General features: G+C 38.4%; 1 protein-coding gene across 2 annotated transcripts in view; it reads left to right on the top strand.

The window, feature by feature from the left end:
* The first annotated feature begins 954 nt into the window (after positions 1 to 954).
* Positions 955 to 16,332, top strand: part of LOC134212065 (hemicentin-1-like) — a 258,752-nt gene continuing 243,374 nt past the window's right edge. For both annotated transcript variants that reach the window (XM_062689574.1, XM_062689573.1), the window contains exon 1: positions 955 to 2,350. In XM_062689574.1, the coding sequence (XP_062545558.1) occupies positions 2,299 to 2,350 (52 nt within the window). In that variant the 5' untranslated portion in view covers positions 955 to 2,298. The remainder of the gene's footprint in view (positions 2,351 to 16,332) is intronic.

Below are 16,332 nucleotides of genomic sequence, written 5' to 3'. Positions count from 1 at the left end.
ATATTTGTACGTTGAAATATAATTGTCCCATATTAATAGAAAATCCAGCCAAAATGGGACTGATATGCAATCATGGTCAGTATAGTTGTTATCACCTAACTTTTCCAATAAAGGCTTATGACCAATGACCTGTGCGCCAAGGTAACTATTCACAAACCTACCTGAACGCATGTCTCAACAGTATAGGTGAACTTTCTACTGAATATGGACGCGATACACGTTTCAACGCCCGAAGCACGGACATTCTGAATGCCTTTTCCTCTTTCCTTTCACAACCGCGCCAACATAACACTCCACTCCTCCTTCGTCATACGTAGGTACGTGGATAGATGATGCCCAAAAGGGATTTTGATATCACCGGCGCGCAGCTAAGCGAGTTCAGCGCGCCAACAAGGCATCGATCAGTCAATTCGTCGTCGCCTGCCGCCGGTTCGATTCGTTTATGCTTCCAGAGTTCCAAGTGCCTTGTTGCCGCGTTTTTCATTCTACCTTCTATGCATCAGAAGCCAGATGAACGTCGCTTCAAACAAGACTCATATTCAGGTGTGCAGAGGAGAAGAATACTCCGGAGCTTTCTTATGCTGGCGAAATCACCTGGTGGTAGGGTTGCCAGACAAAGGATGTCATTTAATAACATCAAAGTAAATAAATGTCCACATCTCTAAGTATCATAGATACAAAAAGACAATTTTTGCATACAATCATACATTCGAAAATACACTAAATATTTCAAAATTTGAAAAACAACACTACGCAAACTTATCGATCCCATACCTGCTAACCCTGTCAGAAAAGCTCTCCGTCTGCCGACGCCGAAGGTAAATCAAATTTTACCTTCGCTCGGGTGCTGCAGCGTGGCCTTCTTCGGTTATGCTCGGGCTGCTTCGTGTGTATAGTAAGCTGCTTGCGCCGACGTCGTCCGTCGGTAGGGTGGCAGATGTTTCCTTCGGCGCAGCGTCATTTAGTTTCGAATATCGCCACTCCGGGCAACGACGTGTCGTAGTGTTGCTGCCGTTCGTTCTGTCGGTTTTGTTTTTCTCCTCCTGCCCCATTCCACTCATTCCGAACCGGTGTGTGATTTGTGTGCTTACCTGGCTGGTATTGTTGGATTACCTGGCACCTCACCTCCCCTGACCCGTCGGATCGCGCTGTCCTGTCGGGTAACGAGACCGGGGTGCAGCCTTTGCAGGACCAAGGGTATGCGAGAGTGAGCGCGCGATTTGACGTTGAATGTGACGACACAGGATAAACAATAGAAGTATGCGGGTGATTTGAATTTTATTATCGACTGCAACGGCAAAGGTAAACAAGGTGTGGTGTATTGGAGAAACTTACACCGACGAGGGCTTGATTAAGTGGTGAAGCTGCAATCGTTGTTAGGGAGTGATTAACTAGCGATTGATTATGCTAATTAATGGTTACTTAATTTGGCTAATTACGGCAACTGGTCTACTGTGGCGGGTGTGAGCGTGTGTTTACATTAGGCGCTTGTGGCGAAAACAACAACAGTTGAAGAGTGTGCTGTACGCCGGAGGAAAAGTGAGACCATCTGTTGCAAGGTGAAGTGCAAGCGAAGTAACAACAAACGAAGAGCGTGGAATAAAGGTTTCTTGAAAACAGAAATGTTTATTTGATTAATTTAAGAAGCAACGCGTTCGTCCGACTGAAAACAGCAGCTTTTAAAATAAGTGTGATTGATTTGGATGTAAGTGGCTCAACAAGTAAACGAATATACCAGTGCACAAGTGATACACAACTACTTCGCAGTTTTGGCCTTGAACAAAAAGTTTTGCGAATTAAGTGGAGCTGAATTGCAAATCTAGACCAAACGCATCGAAAACAGACGGGGAAGTTTAAAGTTTGATTTGGTATTCCGACTGAAGGGTCAACCTTAAAGGGGTCTATCGATTTGCAGCGAAACCGATCGGACACTGATCGACAGTTTGTCCCCACGGTGATTGATTCCACTTTTACGGTGATTGTGATTGCGGTGCGATACTCATCCGAAGAGCCGCTCAGGCGGAACGATGATGTTTGGTGGCGGCCGCAGTGTACGGTCGTGATGAGCTCCAACGACGTCCGATGGACTGGAAAAATGGTTGAGTGAAAAATTGCGTGCTTTGTGGTGGCAGAAAAAGTGCGCCAATTTGGCGGAAATTCGTTTGGATTTGGATGTTTGTGCGGAGTAGTTTACAATCCGTTTGAATTGAACCTGAGACACAACGAACACAACTTGCTGCGTGTACGGCAGCAGTGGAGTTTGATTTGAGCAATAGACTACTGGTTGTTTAACACAGGATGGATTCAGCAAGAGGAGTACGACGGAACGATTCGCCCAGATTTAATAAAGGTATTGTATGGACAATTTTGATTACAACTGATTTGCAACTGTTTTAAACATAGAGTCAACTAATCTGTTTAGTGGTCTCGGAACTACAACATAAAATTCTTTGAAGCTGTCACAGGAAAACTTACAAATTGAAAACTTATACTAACTGGGAAATATTCTTAAATTCTTAAAATTCCGTCAAATTTTCAGAGAATTTCTAAAGCATTCTTTCAACAACCTTGAAAACATTTGGCCAAATATCTGTGTAATAGAAATAAAATAAAAATTCTGGGAAATATCTTATTTATTCCTGAGATCGCTTGGATGGGGAAATCCTGGAAATCTATTTAAAAAATGGAAGAAGAAACTCCCAAGAACTCCTGAATCAGAATTTCATCCAAATTCCAACTCCATTCCAACCAACATCCAAACTCCCCAGAAGTTAAGTAAAAGGAATTCCCTAAAAACACGGAGACGACATTTCCCAGAATTCGCCGAGAAGATGCGATAATTCAATAATTCAAGAGGGAAACATTTTCAAAAGTTCTCGATAGAGGATTTGTTCAGAATATCATACCTGGGGCAGGAATCCCTAGGATACTGCTCTGAACTCTCGGATGAGTAATTCACCAAAGTTCTTGAAAAAGCATTTCCGAAATTACTTTTAGAAGATATTTTTGGTGGTGGAATGCTCCAGAGTTGCTATAGGAAGAATAATCCAGTATTTTTGGAGAATGAGTTCCCCTTCCTTGTATTTTTTTTTCAAATACCTGGTAGAGAATTTCCTGAGGCTGAGGTTCTCTGGAATTCTTGTAGGAATGATTTCCCTTAACTGCTGAAGGGGTAAGTCCTTAGAACTCCCGGGGGAGAAATTCTGCAAAGTACCTGGAGATGAATAAACTCCTTAAAACATGGAGACGACATTTACCAGAATTCGTAGAGAACATGTTCCTATAATTCAAGAGGGAGAAATCCCCCAGTGTTCTCGATAGAGGATTTGTTTAAAATATCTGATCTGGAGGCGAGCGATTCCCCAGAATTATCAGAGCAGAAATCCCTCCAAATTTCTGAAGGAGCAATTCTTTTGAACTTTTGACTGGGGTATATCCCAAAATGCATACCAGAGGAATTGCTCAGATTTCTGAAGAGTAATTCCTCAAAATTCCCGAAAATTCGTGTTAAAGGAACTTTTGGTGGTGGAATTCTCCAGAGTTTTGCCGGAATTCTCTAAGAATTTTAAAGAAGAAATAATTCAGTATTTCTCGAGTTCTCGTTCCTTTTTTTGTATGCCTGTTAGAGCACCTCCACGGGAATCCCCATCTGGGTCCCTATCGCTAATTTCGGGCTCTTTATAGGGACCCACTTTTACACCGGAGGTACCTAAACGGGAATGAAAAATTAAAACGCAACTCAAAATTAGCCGTGAGTTTACAAATTTAGTGCGCCATACTAGGTTGCTATATTTTCATGCAGGGTTGCTATTTTGTGAAACGTCACTTTTGTTTTGATAAAAAATTGCAGAAAATCTGCTTTTCTTTTTCAGAATAATTTCGGCGTAAATTGAATAGCAAGGAAAATGTTCATTTTTTTGGATTTAGTGCCTCAGTTCAACGCCGCAAAGAAGTAATTACAGTAATGAATCAGCTATAATGATGAGCGATACGCACCGGCACCGGCTAGAGTCCAAAATATTCATGGATTTGTAGCGCAAGAAAATTCTAATGTTTTTCTTTTTTTTCCAAGGGAGAAAGAAATTTCAGAATTTCTGGAGGAATTTGTTCGACTGCAAGTATAAATTCCCGAAAGAAATTTCCAGGAGGAAGTTAATCCAGAAGGAATAACGGTGACAAAATAAATAAAAAAGGGTTGATGTAAATTTAGGTACTACGACGGGTCTCCAGCTTTGCGAGTAAAAGCGTAGAATTGCCCTCCGGAAATGGCAAGTTCTGGTCAAGAATGTTTTCGAGTGGGCTCCTTGGGCGTAGTTGTCACACAAAATACATACTCATGCAATGGCAGGCACAGAAAAGCTTTCAATTAATATCTGAGGAAATGCAAATAGAATTCTAAGTTGAGCAGCTAGCCAAGTTCCAGTTGTAATGTAGAGCCATTGAAGAAGAAGATTACTACTTTTAGCAACGCCCGGTGAGAACTCAATATGTTTACAAAGACGCTATACCTAAAACCGAGCCTAAAACAGAAACCACTGATGGGAGCATGGGGCGCTATCCTAAAATAGCACTCGGGATGGAGCGCTATAATAAGAATAGCGATGTGAACTCCCGTGGAGGTGTTCTTAGAGCATTTCCTGAGGCTGAGTTTCTCCGGAATTCTTTTAGGAAAAGTTCTGCGTAATTGGTGAAGGAGTAAGCCCTTAAAATTTATGGGGGAGAAATTCTGCAGAATTCCTGTTGATGGAAAATCCCGGAATTCTTAGAATACTGCTTTTTTCATCGAAGTGTAGACTAAAGTGCAAATTTTTCAACGTACTTACCAAATAAAATGCTTATACGTTCAATCATCGGAAGAAGCCCATTTTACTGGCTTCCGATATAATTTCATTTTATTTTAGAAACCTTTTGATAACTTTTTTAAACAATAAAAAATAAATCAATTCATAGATGCATTGTAAGTGATTTGCTAGTCTCATATAATTTCTGGAAGCAAATTAATTCTGAAAAGTTAGGACTCGTCATAGTTTTCACCGCAGATTCAGAAGTCGTAAAATCATGGATGATCCTAAACAGAATTAGATAATAAAAGAATATCTAGAGGGATGCGTAATTCCTTAAAATCCTTGGAGGATGATTTTTTCATAGTTTCTAAAGAGGTAAATCTAAAGAACTCCTGGAGTGGAATTCCCTTGAATTCTTGGAGAATTTTACAGAGTTTCTGAAGAAGATTTTGATGAATTCCTGGAAGAAGAATTTCTCAGAATTTAAGAAAAATTAAGTATGTAGAATTCTTGATGGAGAAATGGCTCAGAATATCTGAGGTAAGGATGACAATTACCCAGAACTCTTGAAGGAGGAATTCTCAGTTCTTCAGAATAGTAAAAGGATTTTTTCAAATTCTCGGGAGAGTTGTTCCTGGTAGGGAAATATGTCAGAAATCCTGTAAATGAAATAAACCAGATTTTTTTGGAGAAAGAATTTCCCACACTTCCTGGAGGACGGATTTCCCCAAAAGTAGTACCAGGAAGATTTTCTGATTCGGATCCATTTATCAGGAACGTGTTTGCTAAAATGTCTAGTTCTTTTGTATGTGAAATACCTCAATGATTCTTTCCTTACTGAGGAGAAACCAATTTTATTTCTTCATGGTTCAAACTCGTGCCTTTTTCTCCCTTTCTGTTGTCTTTTTTGTTGAAACCACTATTAGCTTTCGTGAGTTCCTAGTGATAAAATAAAAGTTAGATAAAACATGAAACGATGCAGTTTTGGTGGAAATTTCATCCGCGCGCCAAAGTTGGTCGGCGCGTGATCTAAAAATTGCAGCCGGTCACAAATGGTGGTGGCGGCAGCAGCGCAGGAAACGATTGTTAGGATTTCCTTAAGATCGATCTTATTAAAACATTTCATAAGATTAGAATAATGAAAATCATTAGACCTTGTTTTGACAAATTCTGAATTAGTCCAATCAATGTTGAATGTCTATTTTCCGGGTATTGAATCACCCTTTCATTATTCAAAAAATCTATTTGTGCAAGTGCACAATACAAATTTAATTCTGAATCAATATTGGCTATCCAGCAATAGCCAATATTGGCTATTGCTGGATAGCCAATGTGTGGTGTAATCACGCGCCTCCTAGTCTAGACGTTCGTGGTTCGAAATCGGCCTGCATTTGTTTAATGTATTCAAAATATTATATATGATATTCTTATGAAATGCATTCCATAAGAAAAAATCAACACATTTTTTTTGTCGAAATTTTCAAAGAAGATATTTCTTATGATGCTCATGTGACCAGTTTCCTCAGTGTATAGCTTTGTCCGTAAATTAAAATGCAAAACTGTTATCTGATGAAGGAAAACGTGCTTTACCGGATGCGAACATTTCCTCATAAAATAGTTGCTGCGGAATTTGTTGGTTTTGGATTTTATCACATACGACTTATTGCTACATTGGAACGAGTACAGAGTTCTACGAACTTTTTCAGTATTTGTGTAGTCTTCATTCAATGATTTCTTATTGTCTAGTTACTTCTTATTGTCTTTTTTTTAATATTGCAATCAACAGACCAATATGAATGCCTTTGATTGCAGTACTCAAATAAATTCATGAAAAAATGTTACTTAGGTCCTTTTGAAAAGTTGAGCAAGAACTGTATTTTTTACATCTCAAAATAAAACAATAAAGCACCGAAGACGCTTGCGCTTCGTATTAAAAATTTACTCAAATGAATGATACAACTAATGTCGCGCTCGCTCGGTGTGATTTTTCGAACAATTACCTGATTGTAATTTGTAAAGCCTGCAGTTCGGAAATCATGAAATGTAATTCCGAAAATTCAACCTTCAATTCTAGACATCAATATGACGCACGAGGGTTGTCGTAAACAGAAGCAAACAAACAAAGCATAAGTAGACTTATGTACAGCGACAGGGGTGCAAAACCTTTGCCATTGTTGTAATACCCAGCGCACGTTTCCCTCGTCGATCGTTTTTATCATCGCCTGATGGTGGTAAATATTTTGCTGCGATTCCATTCCACAAACGGCGAAATTCATGCGGCTGACATTTGGAGTCAGCTGCTACCTCAGTGGCCTATAATGCGTCGGCCTGATTGGTTGTTAATCCATGCGAGCCTATAACTCTGACTACTGTTGTACTGAGTGAGCAAGGCGTAAGACAAGGGATTTCAAAGGTTGGCAGCCGGTGTCGTTACTTCGGATTGACAAGACTGGGCACTCCGGGTTCTACTCTGTGTAGGCCGACAACGCCGCTTGCAGGTGCGCGTCGGACGGTTTGAAATGGTAAAACCAGTCAGTTACGCGCTGTCACTGTTAATGAATGCTGCCCGTGGAATGCAGATCTATACGCTGGGAACCACCAAAGAATTAATTAAATCACGTAAACTGGAGTGCAGCGCCTGCCGAACGGGAGATGGTAGTTAATGGAATTTCTGTCTCTGAAAGTAGAATAACTCGGATGGAATGTGAACTCGTCTCAAAGTGTTTATAATGCGGGGTTTACATTTAAACACACAGCGAACGACTCGACTCCCCTTTCCATGAAACGACCCATTATAGAGTTGGAGGATCCACTTTTCGCTCCGGGTGTGTACGTTGGGTTGTTTACAAACGTTGGCAAATGTGTTTACACAGTCGCACTCATCGCAATCATTCGTCTCGCATCGTATTTTAGCGGAGACTTACGAAAAACGGACGAAATGGCTGGCGAAGGCGTTTCAGCACTGTTAACGGATGAGCAATCGATACACACATTTCATTTTCGCCTGTCTGTCAATAACAGAAGGACTGATAGGTGATGGATTTCTATTTACTAATTATTGAGGCATATGGGGAAACGCTTTTTGCAGGTCTTAAAATATGTCGCATCATTTAAAGCATCAAAATGGGAAAGAATTCCCATGCAAAAAGTTGATATTAAAATGTCACAGTTGTACGATTGAGAAAAAGCTTTAATTAAGAGAACTATGAGAAAAAAATAACAATCAAGTCTACAATTTCTACCACTTTGAGTCTTGATCATCTTAATTCAATTAAACGGACCATTTTGCGACACTTTTCTGAGGCTTACTCGACTCTCGTCGACCAAGCTTAATTTGATTCATTTGTGTCCCAACTTGTTTCTGCGTTTTGCAATTTCTAAGATTTGCTTGGGAGTCAAACAGAGCAGATTAGTTTGTTCTCAACCTTCAACAACTGACTGCTTAAGTAATGTTTAAGCTTTCTACTAAACGATAGTGGTCGCTCGCTGGCGCTGTCTCAAACTTCATTATGGTGCGCGGACACGGTTATTGAGAAATCATTGTTTTACGTTGTTGCAGAACCAACGACGTCAACTGTGCTGAACTTATCGGACTGAAATACTCCGCGATGTGTGTGGCAATAAAATACCTTATAAATATTAACAGCATTCGCACATATGCGGCAGATAAAACCATTCTGCAGTTTCGTTGGCCGCCGCCCAGCAAAGACCACAGCACCGGCCCGCATGGAGTGACCGTGAGGGCGTCGGCGGCGGCGGTGGAGGTGTACCTTTTGCAGTACTACTTAGTTACGGCAGCGGCGGGTAACATACCCGGCAGTGGTTTTCGATTCCATTTCTGTTTGGTTCTACCCCTGCCTCTCGGTTGGGGCTGTCCTCGATGTCGGCGGTTATTGAACAACCGCACCACCAGTTGAACACCGCACCGCTCCGGTAATGGTCATAGTATATGTTGTTGTTTTCACAATCTTTGCCCGGTAACCGCAGCCATAGCGCGTTGCATATCCACCGTCCGCAAGCAGGAGGAAATGTTCAATAACTTATAAAAATGTTGCCATTGGGTAATTTGATAGTTTTTCTGTGAAAACTGTTGCACGCTGACGATGACCGCAAGTCGAGTGTTAATTCAATAGTCTTAGTATATTTTTAACTTTCAGTGAGGTTACAGTCATTTATATTATTTTATTTATATGTAACATAATTTTCGCATGCTAGACGAAATATTACAAAAAGGCAATGAAGATTATGATGATGCTGATGACATTCGCTTGAAACTTGGTAGCAAAATAAATCGAATTAGAAATATAGAGATTTGTTGTGTTTAGTAAATTGGCAAATATAGTAAAATGTAGCAAATGATGGAATTCCCAAAATAAAAGAACATTTCACTGCTTTGTTCGTACCAATGTGTTCGTACCATGAGTTGGATGTAAACATTCCGGCAGAGAAACTCCGGGAGCTCAGTTTTATCTGGTCAAACCATTTTGCTGGATTTTACCGAAAAATGTTCCGACAGTATTGCAGAAATGGCAGATCCTTTTTTCGGGAGTCAAAAATAGTAAAATGTGGCAAAACATATTTTTACATATAACCATTAATGAATGATCCACACAAAATTGAAAAACAATTCGAAAATACACAACCATAAATCTATAGAAAATATCTTTCACCATGGTACTGACAACGATCATAAGCCGAGCTTCAACAATCGGCATCATCAACGATCCAACATTGTCTCGTCTAAAATTATTTTGTTTTAAACTCGTCTACTTGTTGATAACTGCAACAAACTGGTGACAACTTCGTGATGCCCAAATTTCCAGCCTCACCTCGGGAGGCAATACTTCTGCTTGTCTGAAAGAAGGACCCAAGGAGTCACTCTTCACAGTCAAGCTCTTCCCACCAGCGCACAGTGGTTCGCTCTAGAACAAAGGATGACCAAAACCTCAAAATGTCCCTTAACATAGGTTTTATGTTTGTATCATGGTATTTTGATGCTTTTTGTCACATACAGACTTAAACGTGGGTTTTGGAACCACTACTTCGGCAATATACAGCCCTTTTCCGACATCTCTGTGAATAGTAGAAACTTTCATTTTACTGAAAAAATATTTTAAGCTCTTTTTAGTGGAATGTATTCAACCGTCTAAGGCGAGTTTAGTACACTCAATTTAATTCCACTACGTTTTGTTGTCTTCAGTTTCTTGTATTTGACTCGATTCGGTTCATTTCACTGCTGAATTCGGTTTTTAAAAAGATCGTTCCGCAACAAAGACGATCTCACATGCCATAAAACTAGTTAGTACTATTTCATTTGATTGTTATTTTACAGATACGTATTTTGACTTCAAAAGTAACGCCGTCTTCAGTGTCTCGTACTTGACTAAAGTGGTGGAATTGCATGGGGTAGTACTAACTCGTCTTATGACAAGTGAAAATATTCCACAAAAAAGCTCTAAATAATTTTCTTAGCTAAGACAAGACAAAACAAAAGACGAACTATTTGCTTGCTAAATTTTATTTGTTCACAACGTAATCTTCTTATTGGAATTACATTCCCACACTGGGACATTGCCGCCTCGCAGCTTAGTGTTCATTAAGCACTTCCACAGTTATTAACTGCGAGGTTCCTAAGCCAAGTTACCATTTTTGCAATCGTATATCATGAGGCTAACACGATGATACTTTTATGCCCAGGGAAGTCGAGGCGATTTGCAATCCGAAAATTGCCTAGACCGGCACCGGGAATCGAACCCAGCCACCCACAGCATGGTCTTGCTTTGTAGCCGGGCGTCTTACCGCACGGCTAAGGAGGGCCCCTTCACAACGTAATAGTGGATTTTAAAAGGTCAATGAACAGTGCTGCGAAACGTTTTCTCTTGACTAAAGTTACTGTTGTCGTAGTAAATTAAAACTTCAAACGGTTTGTGCTCTGTTCAATTGCAATCAAATTAGCTCAAAAATTTGAGTGACTATTGAGATAGCAAATGTTATCGTTCAAGCAAAGGAGATCAAGAAAGTCAAATATAGTAATAGTGTGTGATTTGATTGATGGAATCGCGGTAGCTTCACTCATCTGTTATGCTTGTTCAAATAGTTGTTTCGACATGGAAAATAAACCCCAATTCATTTAATTGAACGGTTCATGTCATGCCAGCTATAATATCAATATTTTACGAAGAAACTTTGTATAAGTCACGAAAACTATGCTCCTCAAATTATGGAACATCCACAATTATGGAATAATTTTTACAAAAAGTTGTAATTGAAAAGAATCAATTAATTTGAATGACAAACGAACAACTTTTTTTTTGTAACTGTGTACTTACATTTGTATCCTTCAAAATCTTGATCCGAAACAGGATTCATTTTTTGCTCATTTAAAGAAATCTTTCTTTTCTATAATTATGAGCAGAATAATTATGTCCACAAATATGAGACAGTTCAGCTTTTCAGTTCAAATCTCAGTACAAACATTGTCTTTTGCTGGCAAGAATAGTGTGTTACATGTTAGCACAAACTCAAACATTAGAACTTGAAACTCTTTATAGCTAGAATCATTTTGATGGCAAAGTGATGAATCATGCAAATATCCAATACTAAAAATTTTCATATGCTTTAGAAAAGTTTTCAGCATGATTACGTAGGTATTTCGGAGTTATAGACATAAACAAAACCCCAACCCCAATTTTATTCATGTGGAAAAAAACTAAAATTGGTAGATTCTCGGACGCCAGGAGAAGATTTTGGAAAAAAGACACAAAAAGGCATTTTTGAGGTTCTTGTGTAGAAAAAATACGCATTTGTAAGGTTTTACTTAGAAACATGAGCATGAGCATGAGCATGATTGACCGCCCACGGTTGCTACTCCGTTATTGCCAGGTCAGCTGTAATTACACAGAGAACCAACAGATGAAGTTTGGGACTAACATCATCTTCAATGTGTAAAAACTGGTGACCCAAAAAATAAGCAATACCAGCGCCGGCCGTGTCCGAATGCAGGTCAAATAAGGAATGGGTAGGAAAATGTTGACGTGATACTCGCTTTGATAGAAGCCGACGAGTCATCTGCACTTCCACGAGAAATCACTGGGATATTGGATATATGGGGTAGGTATTGTGGCAGGGTTCGTTTTGGTAAACTGTATGCCGTGTATAGCGTGTAGTTTAATCAATTCAGAACATAATCGAACGAACACTAATTATTTTAATTACCGACCGCACTAAGCAGAACAAAATTGTCGATGACCAGCCGATCTCTCTGCTAACCGCACAAAGCAGAACAACTTTTTCGATGACCGGCCGATCGTTCTGCTTACTGACGCGAACTGAATCTTCACTTTCTAATTAATTTACTCACCCGCACAAAGCAGAACAACATTTCGATGATCGGGCGATCGTTCTGCTGACCGCACAAAGCAGAACAAATTATGTGATGACCGGCCGACCGTTCTGCCTACTAAACAAATCACGACTGTACTTGACCTATGAACACTGTACATTTGTTTTTCAAGCATCAAACAAACGCATATAAATGGTTAGATGCGCCTAAAAAAACAAATACATAATAAAACTTATTATTACAATAAATTATCACTGATTGATTAGCAGAATATGCATAAAAACAGCATAAAAATTAGTTTATTAATATGTTTGTTGATATAAAAGATATTTTACCCACTAGATAAAGATTGTCGCTGTCGTCGCTGTCCGGAACATCTTTTGCTGGCGAGGATAGGGGAGCTAAATGTCAAAGAAGGAAAATCCATACGATTTGACAGGTATGTACCACACATGTTTCGGACAGCAGAACAAAGGGAACCGAAGCGACAATCCTTATCCAGCAACCAAAATATCCTTTGTTGATATACTCAGTGATATTGAACGATTTGTCAATAAAAAGGGGGTGCCCATAACCGAACCAATAAAGGTGCCCACAACCGAATTTATCAGCGTTTCAGGAAAGTGATGAAACAAATTTTCGGGCTGAAATTTTGATGGCAGTCGTTATTGATCCACAAAAAAGACTAAATTTACCGTATGAATACGCATTAGAACTCACTTTTTCAATTCAATAACACCATTTTATGACACTTTGAAAAAGGTCAAACAAAATTTTCGTGTTGATTTTTACGTAGAATTTTTTTTATTTGTTCATATTTCAAAGTAAAGGTGACTACCTAGTTTGGTATTCTGCACAAAACATTGTATTTCGATAGCAAATGAATTACATATGTCAGAATAACATTATCTGCTTTCCGTCAAAAGATACGTGGAGGTGCCCACAACCGAACCGAATTTGAAAGCAAATTATTTCAATTGGTGTTTATTGTCATTCTTTCCATAATTTGCGTGTTGCTCAACTCTCAACTCAACTTGCTTACTAATTTAATCGATCAGTTTTTAAAAAATTAAGTCTCCAAATTATCAGTTGCCTAATGGGAGAATAATACTTCTACCAGAAATACTTCTATACTACAATTCCGAATTTAAAAATCCTGTTCACTTCATACCAAAATCCCAGAATTCTGAAAAATGTCATACATACATATGTGTTATTAAAGGAACAAATTTGAAGAATTATCAAATATCGAAATAAGATTGAATGTAGATCAGACAATAAATGCATTTAATAATTAAAAACAATTGAGTGTATCTCAGTGATAAACTCTAGGCCTAAAAAAAAACACCCAAATAAAGTCTAAAAAAAATAAAATAAAACGATCCAGAGTAGTTGTGCCGTTAAATGAAAAATAAAACAAGAAATTCCTCCATACTGTGTAAAGGCAATTGTATGCATATACACTATTATTTTGGGAACGAAAGCAACAGAATAAAAAGTCTGTTGGCTTGCTAATTTGTATTGCTGCTGAAAAGTTAATTTCTATTGCTACAAGTTACATCTAATTGGTCACCAGGTAAACTTGTAAGTAACTTGATACTTATCTTAAACTCCTGCGTTGCTATTTTGTTAGCTTCCATTTCCAGCAAGGTCTTCTAAAAAACAAAGAAACACCGCGTTCGCATTATCTTGAAATTATCGATAAACACGTCTTAACACCAGCATTCTTCACGACATAAAATTGATCCTTAACACTCGTAATTCATATTTCTAAATCATAGCATTTCTGAACTGGACAAAAAACCACGGATTGAGGAGAAGATTGCTTCCACTTTCACTTTAATTGCTTCAGGTTTTACTTAGAAACAGACCAAAAAGTACTATGCACATTTCAAACTAAAATGTTAAAAAATAGCTTATCGCAACTTTTCGCAAAACAAAATAGTGATTAATAGAAAGCTATTGCTTTAAGCTTTGTAATGAGCATAAAAGCATTACGGGCACTCATAGATGATGATGCGCTATACTTTTAGAGTACTTCAATCAAAAAAGTGTGAGAATTTTATTTAAATTTGTATATAAAGTTAATTTAAGTTGAGTTCTGTCACCTCTATTTGACATAGACATACTATTTGAGACCCTGATAATGCTGTCTTTAAAAAATATTGGGGTAGCGATGTAATTGAAGCCGTACGATGTTGATCTAAACGCTTTGTCAAACAGCGTTTTTAATTGGAAATCAACACTCATGTTCAATTAAAAATAATGTAACAAAGTCAAAATTGAACAGAACTTCTTCAAATTTTGAATTTGTACCACATAAGTATTCTATAAAATAAGAAAAATATAATTCCGACTGAAATACGAATTTCGATTTTTGAGGTTTTGGCTACCTCTCGAACCATTGTGCAGCGACCAGCAGACGTTCCGGTCCTGCGATTGAAGTCGGAGAAGAGGTTTTCCGAAGTCCTCCCAACAAACATTTGAAGCTAATACAGCGCCGATTGAGCATGAGCATGATGACCGTGCATTTCGTAGTTGCTACTCCGTGATCGACCAGAATAATAGCAATTGCACAGGGAATCAATGGATGGAAGCATGGGATTCGCTCTCCAACCTCAATGTGCACAGTCCGAGAGTTCTAGTATTTTGGATGGTCGAAAACGGCGCTGGCCACGTCCTCACGGTCATCGGGAAGGGATTGATGATGCAGTCACTCGCCCACTGCAAGCCGAGAACACCTCTGCACTTGCCACGAGTTCCTGCGGAATTTTATGGAATCTGGAGGTTAGGGTTTTATGGCAGAGGTTCGTCTTGGTTAACGGGTTGCCAATGTGATAGTAATGAAAGGGTGGTGTATATTCTAATTGGATGCCGAAACGAGCTTTTTTGTGCACTTTTTAGTTTTTTGTTGGTAAGCGCCGTAGGATCTGGATTCATGCTGATAAGTCGACATTGCTGTTTCATAAGGGCAAAAGCCGCTAACGTAAAAAATGCCTTTTGTAGCAAATTTCTCAACAAATTTCTTCTACCGAATGGAAAAAAATAAACTCCACTTTTAGACCCTAATGTGCCTAAAACCAGCGAAAGAAGTCAATGTTTACGTTTGCAATTTTCGCCCTTATGGAACAAAAAAATCTATCAGCGTCTAATTCTTCTAAAAGAAAAATATCCCGGCGTAATTCATGTAATTTTCTGAAGAAGATTTTTTAGGGAAATTTCAAAATAGATTTTCCGTGGAATTTTCGGAGAAAATTGATTTTTTGAATGATTTTTATGAGGAGGGGGGGGGGTTAATTCCTGGAGTACCTCGTGGAAGAAAAATTGGGAAAAAATGTTCGTGAGAATTCTGACAAAAAAAAAACAGAAAAGTTTTCTGGGTGATTTCTTGACGAAATATTGGGGGAATCACCTGGAGAATTTCTTAGAGGACTTGACTTGTACTTTTGCGATTGAAATCGTTCAGTGATAGCAGTTTTAATACGATTCAAATATGTGTTTCGCTTTGACATTTCGGTTAGTCGGATATAGGAGCGGATAACGCTGCTTATTAAGAACGCTATCGCCAAATGAATTCAATTGTTTCTGAGGAAGTTCTTGTGAGAATTATCAAAGGTATTTTCTTAAATAATTTCTAGAAACATTTTCGGGTTAAACTTGAGAGGAATTTTCGGTTTTTGGAGAAATGTTCGGAAAAAAATGTGTAGCAATTTCTGTAGGAATAACCTTGGAAAATTGTCTGAAGCAGCTTTTTCAGTAGTATTTAGCAGTGAACACTCACGTGTTTATAAAAATAGGTATGTTGGAGATCAGAAAAACGAGCTTTATCCATTGAATTGTCTTCTTCTTTTTGAATTGTATAAAGTTCAATATCAGCTAAGCACCCTAACGTTTTCAAATATTCAATGGTTATTACAACTAATAAAGTTTAAAAACCAAATAACAAACAAACAGGCATATTGCTTAGTATGCAAAATTCTTAGAATAAATAACGACGGCATGATCCAGAGAACACGTTTCGTGGAATTAAAAATCAATTTTTCATCGTTAAGTATTAGCCTGTGTATGAAATAGCTAACAATATAGCAATCTAATGCTAATGCATCACTTTTGTAAATTCTATAAATTATTGGTTTTTGGATTTGGATTGGATTGGATTTACAGATTTTTTAAGCAAAGATTTCTGGCCTAAAAACACAGATGGTT

This window comes from Armigeres subalbatus, chromosome 2, assembly GCF_024139115.2.
Source record: "Armigeres subalbatus isolate Guangzhou_Male chromosome 2, GZ_Asu_2, whole genome shotgun sequence".
In the NCBI taxonomy this organism is placed as follows: Eukaryota; Metazoa; Arthropoda; class Insecta; order Diptera; family Culicidae; genus Armigeres; species Armigeres subalbatus.
Note: the sequence above shows the minus strand (reverse complement) of the source record. Positions and strands in the feature narration are given on the sequence as shown.